The sequence below is a fragment of the Mesoplodon bidens genome (genome assembly GCF_964165515.1).
Source record: "Mesoplodon bidens genome assembly, chromosome: 6".
NCBI classification, from domain to species: Eukaryota; Metazoa; Chordata; class Mammalia; order Artiodactyla; family Ziphiidae; genus Mesoplodon; species Mesoplodon bidens.
Window position 1 is genome coordinate 834,845 of NC_138162.1, and position 8,496 is coordinate 843,340.

The 8,496-nt window shown below is 67.7% G+C and overlaps 2 protein-coding genes across 2 annotated transcripts; both read right to left on the reverse strand.

Annotated features, from left to right (window-relative positions):
* Nucleotides 1-773: 773 nt before the first annotated feature.
* On the reverse strand, nucleotides 774-5,531 carry SLC34A3 (solute carrier family 34 member 3). Its single transcript, XM_081237097.1, has 11 exons — nucleotides 5,245-5,531; nucleotides 4,879-4,968; nucleotides 4,400-4,528; nucleotides 4,175-4,318; nucleotides 3,989-4,100; nucleotides 3,722-3,917; nucleotides 3,433-3,522; nucleotides 3,003-3,336; nucleotides 2,814-2,930; nucleotides 2,616-2,740; nucleotides 774-1,336 (listed from the first exon to the last, which is right to left on the reverse strand). Exons 1-11 carry the CDS (start codon nucleotides 5,327-5,329, stop codon nucleotides 872-874), a joined length of 1,887 nt encoding a protein of 628 aa, XP_081093223.1. The 5' UTR covers nucleotides 5,330-5,531; the 3' UTR covers nucleotides 774-871.
* A 2,237-nt stretch (nucleotides 5,532-7,768) lies between these two features.
* RNF224 (ring finger protein 224) lies at nucleotides 7,769-8,245 on the reverse strand (the record flags this gene model as incomplete). The annotated part of the gene is made up of 1 exon (XM_081237241.1): nucleotides 7,769-8,245. Exon 1 carries the CDS (start codon nucleotides 8,237-8,239, stop codon nucleotides 7,769-7,771), a length of 471 nt encoding a protein of 156 aa, XP_081093367.1. The 5' UTR covers nucleotides 8,240-8,245.
* Nucleotides 8,246-8,496: the final 251 nt, after the last annotated feature.

Below are 8,496 nucleotides of genomic sequence, written 5' to 3' on the forward strand. Positions count from 1 at the left end.
GGTGGCGCCCTTGGCGGCCGGCCAACTGTAGGCCGGCGGACCCGGGAAACCGCGCACTGCCTCGCCTGCCCCGCGCTCCGCCCGCAGCCCCGCGCCCGCCCACTTCCCTCCCCGCAGGGCCTCCCCCCCGCCCCCAACCCCGCTCCGGCCACGCGCCACCCCGCAGCCCCGTGCTCTGCAGCGCTGCGCCGCGCTCTGCGGAAAGAGAGAGAGAGGCAGAACGGGGACGGAGAGGAGTAGGGCGCCTTGGGGCCACCCGGTCCTACCTGTCCCCTCCCCACTCCCCGACGCACCTGCGGAACTCGGGGCCCTGCCGCGACCACGTGACGTCCTCCAGCACGACCGCCGACAGGGGGGCTGGACGGCGTAGGAGCTGCCCGCGCGCGGCCGCCGCGGCCGCGGTGCATGGGAGCCGGTCGCCCTTTCCCTCCTGTACCCACAAAGAAGGCCCCGGCCACTTCCAGCCTCCCTGGACCCTGAGCTTCTTGCTGCGGGAAGTCTCCACGCTCTGGATTGGCCACTACTTAGGGCCTTCTGTCCCCAGTGGCCGCGGAGAGAAACAGAGTCACAGCTTGGGCCTCGGGGATCAGCTGTGTAGCCGCACCTCCGGGGAAAGCCAGCTCCCACGAGGGCTCAACGCGGGCCCCGGGTGTCCGCTGGGGGGCAGCAACGGCGCTGCCCCACTCCCAGCTCCCCACGGAGGCGGGTGGGGCCCTGCCCATGCAGCCCAGGGTTGGGGAGAGAAGACCACCCACACCTGGGTACAGGCTTGTTTATTTGCAAAGAAGGTGATCCAGGTGACACAGATGTCCGCAGCCACTAGGGTCCCTCAGGGCACCCAGAGGTCAACGGGGTTGGGGGCGTCCGCCCTTCACAACTGCTGGGAGGCCAGGACCTCGGGGTTCTCATAGCAGTGGGCCTCCTTGGCCGCAGCCTGAGGGGGGCTGCCGGCCTTGCAGGGGCAGCAGTGGCTCACCAGGCGGTCCCAGGGCTCCAGAGAACGGAGCCACAGGGGCAGCCAGGCCCAGGAGCGCAGGCGGCGGGGCAGCCAGGCTGGCCGGTGCCGCTGCAGGATGGCGATCAGGATGATGAGGAGCACCAGCACGACCAGGGGCCCCCCAACTGCAGCCAGCACTGTGCTCCCCGCCAGGGAGAGCCCGAAGGCGGCCAGCGGCAGCAGCAAGAAGCTGAGCAGCAGGTAGGCGACGGCCACCCAGCGGTAGCGGGCAGTCAGGTCCCCAAAGCGCTTGGCCAGTGGGATGGGCAGCCGGAGGACGGGCACCACGTACCACAACAGGATGCCAGCCAGGTTGAAGAAGAAGTGGATGAGGGCGACCTGGAGGGAGGGTGGGCAGGCAGGGTTCAGGAGCCTGGGCTCTGTGGTACAGGGTCCCCTGGGCTCCCCAGGACGCCTGCCCCTCCCTTTCTTGGCAGAAAGGGCACTAAGCCCAAAGACAGTTTGGGGTCCTGCTTGTTAGCCGGGACGGCGGCCTGGGAGGGCAAGTTCTGGCCAGCTGTGCTGGGCCCGCTCCTCCTGCGCCCTCCAGCACTTTGAGGGTTGGGACCCTAGTACGGCATCCCCACGTGGTAACTGCATCTATGATGACCTCGTGGATTCGACCTTCCCCTGAGCTGGCTTAGCTTGCCAACGCGTCGTCCACGGTGACCCCGCTCATGTCATCCCCGAGCGGGCTTGGCCACCCAGCCCTGGGCTCTGGCCTGGCTCCTGTGAGGAGGAGTTGCAGGGCCACACGTGGAGGGAACACAACTCCCTCCAGGGGTTGCTGAAGAAGTCGAGAAGTCGGTGTGGTGGGTGCAGTCCGGAGGGCTTCCTGGAGGGGGTGGATCAGGGCCCTGCACTGGGAGGTTCTAAATGGACAGAGAGCCAAGGCAAGAGAGCAGGTGGAAGTCCGAGAGGGCTGGGGTTCATCTCTTCTTGTGGGCAGCAGCCCAGCAAGATCCAGGCTTTCAGGAGCTGCACCTGTTAGGGTGCTGGGACAGAAGCAGTGGAGCACAGGGGATGATCTGGAGAGAATCCTCAGGACTGAATGGGACTGGGCGTGGGGTGCGCAGCTGGGGGAGGCGTCCCGGAGGCAGAATTGTGACCGGGCAGGGGTGCACGGAGGAAGACGGTGAGTCGTCCACGTAGGGGCCTGTGGGGTTTAGGTGCCTGGGGGTGGGGGACATCCTAGAGGTGTTGGCATAGAGGGGCTTGAGGCCCCCGAGGGCTGGGAGGCCTCAAAGGGACACAGCCAGCAGTATGCAGTGGTCCCTCAGGAGAGGTTGGGGGGAACTGCCAGCTGGAAAGGAGGAGAAGGCACCCTGGGACTACAGGATCCTAGAAATGATAAGGTTGCAGGGGAAGAGGAGAAGGCCTGGGATCCTGAGAAATGCCCACAGGGCCCCTGGGGTCCCAGGAGATGAGGACGCTACAGGTTTGAGCAGGCAGCCAGAGGTGGGGCCCAGGAGAGCTTGAGCCTGAGGCCCCAGGGTAGGCCTCCCGCCTCCAGCCCACAGGGCTGGGCAGGAGGGGACTGAGCCTGAGCGCAAGCCCCAGGCCTGTGTTGGGAGTGGGAGGGGCTTGGGGGCAGGGGAGGGGTGCGGGAGTGTGGTACCTGGACGGCGCTGATCAGCATATCCGAAGGGCTGGCCAGGGCAGCCAGCAGGGCCGTGGTGGTGGTGCCAATGTTGGAGCCCAGGAAGAGGGGGTACGCCCGCTCCAGGCTGATCACCCGGACCCCTGGGGGAGCCAGGGGTCATCACGGGCCCTGAACCCCCTGCCCCCTCGGTCAGGTGCCACCTGTTGTGCTCACCCATGAGTGGCACGATGGCTGCGGTGAAGACGCTGCTGCTCTGGAGCGCGAAGGTCAGGCCGGCCCCCACGAGGATGGCCAGGTAGCCGCTGAGCCAGCCGAATGGGAAGGGGAAGTCTGGGGAGGGGGAGCCGGTCACCCCCAGCCGGGCCTCCTCGCCCCCACCCTCACCGCCTCCTCAAGGCCCACCGGCGTTGATGACGGTCCTCACGGCCTGGGCGACGCGGCCCCGCAGAGCGGAGTTGAGCAGCTTGACGATGAGGACGAGGCAGATGCAGAGCACGAGCAGGGAGGCGGCCAGCAGGATGCAGCCCACGGCCAGGTCCGCGAGCGCTGTGCCCTCGAACAGGTGGCGGCCTGGTGGCAGGGCAGGGGTGGGTGAGCTGCAGCCAGCGTGCGGGGTGGGCGGGGGCCGGGGCGGACGCGGGGCCTCACAGGGCAGCTGCTCCTCGGCGGCAGAGCTGTTCCTCTCAGGGCAGGGGCCCCCGGCGGCCGCTGCACAGTTGCTGCTGTTCCCGGCAGTCTGGGGAGGGAGGGCGGGTTGGGCTCAGGACAGGCTCCGAGTAGCCAGGACCGGCTCATTCAGTGGGTCGGAGGTCAGGGGTCCGAGGCACCTCACCGTCTGCCCCTCGGTGCCACACCATCGCTTAATGAGGCTACTGTTGGTAGCGTTGCCCGTGCCGCTGCCCGTAATGACATCAGCGTCCAGCTGGGGGACAGAGGGGTCTGGGTCTGGTGTTGGACTCCCCGGGGGCTCAGAGGACCGCAGCCCGGCCCACTGTGCTCTCTCTTCCCCCAACCGACGACGCCCTGCCCAGATCTACCTCGGCTGTCGCCACCTCCCCAAGAAACCCACCCCCTGCCACGCCCGGCATGTGGGTCCTGCCAGAAGCAGCGGCTGGCCTCACCTGCACGATGAGGCGTGTGAGCGGCCGTGTCAGCACCTTGAGGATGTCAGGCGCGTGCCCCCCGGGCTGCAGGTTGGCAGCACCCAGGGCCAGTGCGCTGAGCCTCTCCAGGGGGGCCACAGCACTCTCCAGCGGCAGCAGGATCAGCGCCGTGAGCCAGTTGAAGACACCGTGCACCGCTGAGCCGCCAAACGCCCTGAGGCCACACGGAGTTGGGTGGTCGGAAGCCTCAGCCGCAGCCCCTGCCCTCCCCCGCACCTCACTCACCTCCGAAACTCGTCCCGGTCCCCCGACTGCGCCATCGAGACCAGGGTGCTGGTGATGGATGTGCCCACGTTGACGCCCATGATGACGGGCACAGATACCCGGACGGTCAGCACTGTAGGGGCGCTGCATCAGCCTCTTGCCCCTCACCCCGCCACCACCATCCCCGGGGGGGGAGGGGGCACTCACGCTTGGAGGCCACCATGCTGACCACGATGGAGGAGGACGTGCTGGAGCTCTGCATGAGGACCGTGACCAGCACGCCGATGACCAGTCCAGCCACAGGGTTGGACAGCACCGCGTTGTCCTTGAAGATGTCTCCAGCTACTTTGCCTACGCCCGGGGGACAGGTGCCCTGAGGCTGGGGAGGGTTGGCTGCCTGCCCCACCCCCAGCCACCTAGCCGGTCACTCACTGCCCAGCAGCTGGAAGGCAGAGCTGAGGATGTCCAGGGAGCAGATGAAGAGGTAGAGGCTGCCCAGGAGCCCACAGGCCTTGAGGAAGCCAGCAAACCCCTGGAGTGCCCTGCCGGCCACGCTGAGCTCTGAGGGCAGAGGGCTGTCCTCAGCCGGTCCCACCCTGCGCCCCCGGCTCCCCTTCCAGCACGGGGCCAGGGTCCCTCTCCTCTGTTCCTTTGCAGAATGGCCAAGCAGACAGCCCCTTAAGGCCTCCGGGGAGCCTCACTGCCCGCAGGAGGGAAGAGGGGGGCAGGCGGGCAGGCCGGCCATTGAGCCGAGGGACCGGGGTGCCCTGGCAGGGGTCTGCATGGCGGGTTTCCGTGGGGCCCGTTGGGGCAAACCCCCTCCTTGCTCTCCCTCCCCAAGACCCTCTCACGTTCACACCCTGGCAGGTCGGAGCCTCGTTTGTCCAGTTACCCAGCATCTCCAGACCTACCTTTCCAGGACTGGCCAGTGTCCTTCAGCTGAGGGAGGGCCCAGGGGTCCATATCCCCATCTTCCAAGTTGGGGGCAGAACCGGAGGTCCCTGCAGGGGTCAGGGTCAGGTAGGGCCAGGAACCTAGCTGTTTCCTGGACACCTTTAGGTGGTGGCAAAAGGGGGTGGGGGGACTACGGCACAGGGGCTTGGGGTGAGGAACAAGAGTGGGAAGGAGGGGGGCCCCTAACTGTTCTGGCCCCTGGGCTCTCCTGGGGACGGATGGGCTGGAGCCCCTCTCCCAGCTTCCCCAGAGCAATGGGTCAGGGGCCAGGTGGGTGGGCAGAGAGGCAGGCCGAGGCTCCGGGACCCCAGGGCTCCTGGTACCTGCATTTCCCAGCCTCTGGTCCACCAGGCCAACTGTGTCCAGAGTGGCAGGAGGGGCCTGGGCGCGGGTGAAGGAACTCGGCATGGATTTGGGGCAGGGACAGGCCCAGGCCCAAGTCTCGATCTGCTGGGGGGAAGGGCAGTTCAGACGCAGCTCCTCCCCCTGCCTGCCAGGTCGTGGGGTCCCCTGGCCTGAGGCCTCACCGCTGTCCTCCCTTCCCACCTGCTGTTGGCCTTGGTGACCTTCCCCTTCCTCCGTCCGCAGGGAGATGGCTATAGTGACCTCAAGTGGCTGTCAGGTGAGCCCAGTCCAGTTTGGGGGGACGGAGTTGAGGGATCCCTGGCTCCGTTGCTGGTCCTGGCTGGAAGAAGGCCTGGTGGGTGGCCTAGGGTGCTGGGGTGTGGCCGGAAGTGGTCGGGAGCCGGGGACTCGGGGACCTCTCCCATCAGGTGTCACAGAGACCACCGCAGCTGGTCGCGGCATAGACTCTGGCATTTGGTACCAAACGGCAACATCTCCGCTTGATAAGGGCCCCACCTCCAGTGATGGGGAGCAGGACAGGGGGCTGGGTCGCCCCCACCCCACCTCAAGGCTCCCTCCTCAGCCTGCTGGGTCTGGAGCCCCCATCGAGCCCCCTACCTCGGTTCCCAGTGCCCGAGGCCCGGGAGCTGGGGAGCCTGCTGCCCTCCCCCTCCTGCTGCCCCCAAGCTGCTCTCACCCTCAGCTCCTAGAGTGTGGGGGGGGGGCACCTAAGCCTTGGGCCTGGAGGTCACCCAGCCCTGACCCCAGTGTCCTGGGTCCCCACCTGGTTCTAGAAGCTCCTACCTGTGTGGGTAGTGAGGGGCACCTTCGGGGAGGAGACACAGGCCAGGAGCAGCTGCAGGTCAAAGATCCGCTGGGCGCACACATGACCTGCTGTGTGCTGAGCCCCATTAATGTTTACCCAGGAGCCGAGGCCCCTGAGGGGTACCATTGCAGCCCCGGTACCTGCCTTGTCCAGGCCCCACTGTCACCCAGGGGTGTTGCAGGGCTGGGCAGGTGGCCCTTAGTGCCGGACTTCCATGAATGGATGTCTCAGTGACACTGCCAGATGCTGCATGCTGCCTGCCCAAGGCAGGGCAGGATGCTGGGGCTCTGGCTGGCCAGCCTGGGGACCCCTTGGGAAGTCTGCCCTGAGCTCTACGGACCTCACTGTGGTTTTCCTGCCCTGGTCAGATGGCCAGAGGGAAGCCCTTTGCACCAGGTAGGCGGGGAGGGCAACAGCCCCTGAGGTCATCCAGTTCAGGTCTGGGCTTGGGGCAGGGCTGGGCCTGGCAGAGCTCCCAGCGGGCTCAGCCCCAGTGGTGGCCAGCAATGGTCACGGTCACGGGTGTCATGCCTTCATCTGCAAGGGGGAGGGTGGGCAAGGCCCCTCCCCCAAGCCACATTGCTGCCCAGCCCACTGCCCAAGCTCACCTGGGCCAGGAGACTCGGCCCATCCTGTTCTCTCTCCAGCTGAGCCCTGACCGGCCCCCTTGCTCGTGGAGTGCCTCTTATTGGGGTCAGTCCCCTTCCTGCTCCTGGGATGTGGGGAAGAAGAGCTGCCCGGCTGGGGCCGGCCCCTCCCCGTCAGGCCTGGTCTTCCTGGCCCCCTGCTTGCTGCCCACTGGTCGCTGGTGCAGGGGGACTTTGTCCCCGGGAGGGAGGAGGTTCCTGAGTGTCCTCTCAGCACATTCTCTTGTCCGTCCCTGCCGCCCGCTGCCCAGCGCGGGCCCCGTGGGCCCTCCCAGGGGCTCCTTCCTGTGCGGGGGTGGGGATGCCGCAGCCCAGTTGGTGGGGTCTGCGTCCACTGTCTCCAGCACCTGCTCTCGTCTCTCCCAAGGGTCTGTCTGGTGGCCATTGGGAGGCAGAAGGAAGCTGAGGGCCTGGCATGGGAGCGGCTGTCCTGAGCAGCCCCTCAGGCAGGTCCCCCCACCCCGGGCCTGGACCTCCTTGGACACCTGTGGCAGCAGTGACTGTGCCTGCGGGGGACCCTCCCCAAACAGCTCCCAACACAGCGGGAGCTCAGTGAGCAGACCAACATCGCAGGGCTGCCTCACAGGCCAGGGGTGAAGGGAGAGGCCCTCCCTCCCTCCGGGCTCACGCCTCTGGGCCGTTCTGTAGAGGAGGGGAGACCTGCTCCAGAAGGACCCGGAACAGCCTCTGCCGGGCCCTGCCACTCCGGCCTGCAGCCCAGTCCCCGGGGTCTGGTCCCCAGACCCTTTCAGGAGCCACCCTCTGAGCCGGGTCTGGACCCGGGCTGGGCTTGCAGGCGACTCTGACAGCAGCCCCCCTCCCCTGCACACAGACCAGCGCGGGGCCTGGGAATCCTGGCTGGGATTCCAGCTCCTGCAGGGGCTTACGGTACTGTGGGCACAGCTCCCGACCTTAGGTTGTGGCCCTGGGGTGAACACGCGGAGTGGCACCCAGGACACTCTGCCGCCAGGCTGTTCTGGGCAGGCGTGCCAGAGGTTCTGGGCAGGCGTGCTGCAGACCGGCCGGAGCTCAGGCCTCGGGGCTGCCTGGGGGGTCCCAGCAGAGGCTGCTGCAGCCCCAGCAGCAGCATCTGGGCTGGGGGAAGTGGGGCTGGGGGCCCAAGGCGGGGCAAAGCCTGGCCGGCTGCTGAGTGATGGCGGTGCTGCCTTTGAGGGGCGTGGGGGGCTGGGGTTCTGTGCGAGGCGGCTCCCGTTCGGCCCTGACGGCCAGGAAGGCAGCCAGGTCGAGGTCCAGCATGGCCACCCCTCCGCGGGGTGTGGGTGTGCTCTGGCGGCACTGCGGGCAGGGGATCCAGCGCTGCTCGTGGGCTGGCGTGTCCAGCCGCCGCACGCACGCCTGGCAGAAGGTGTGGCCGCAGTAGAGGCGGCGGGGTAGGTGCCCAGTGAGGTCATAGGCCGAGTAGCAGATGACGCAGTCGCCTCGCTGGGGCCCAGCGGCTGTGCCCTCTTCGGAGGCCCGGGGACCCTCTGGCGGCAGCATCCTGGGGGAGGCATGCAGGGAGGCTGCAGCCTACCCATCCCAGGCTGCCCATGCTTGTCCTGCATGGTTGGGGCCTCAGCACCAGAAGCCCCCCCCGGAGGACAGGAGCCCAGGAGCCCAGGCCTCTGCAGACCTGGGAGGGTGGGTGGTGGCCAGTGGGCCTGGTGGACACCAGGATCTGGGCACAGCCTGGGTCCCTGTGACTGCTGCTGGGCAGCATCCTACCCTGCTGTCTGGTCTCTCTCTGTGGCCCTCGT

Excerpts from the sequence above, each read along its gene's own strand:
- SLC34A3 (XM_081237097.1), bottom strand. The coding sequence starts at position 5,329 with ATGCCGAGTTCCTTCACCCGCGCCCAGGCCCCTCCTGCCACTCTGGAC. Across the intron at positions 4,101-4,174 it reads CAGCATGGTGGCCTCCAAGC|TGCTGACCGTCCGGGTATCT; the intron begins GTGAGTGCCCCC and ends GCGCCCCTACAG. Across the intron at positions 2,741-2,813 it reads AGCCATCGTGCCACTCATGG|GGGTCCGGGTGATCAGCCTG; the intron begins GTGAGCACAACA and ends TGGCTCCCCCAG.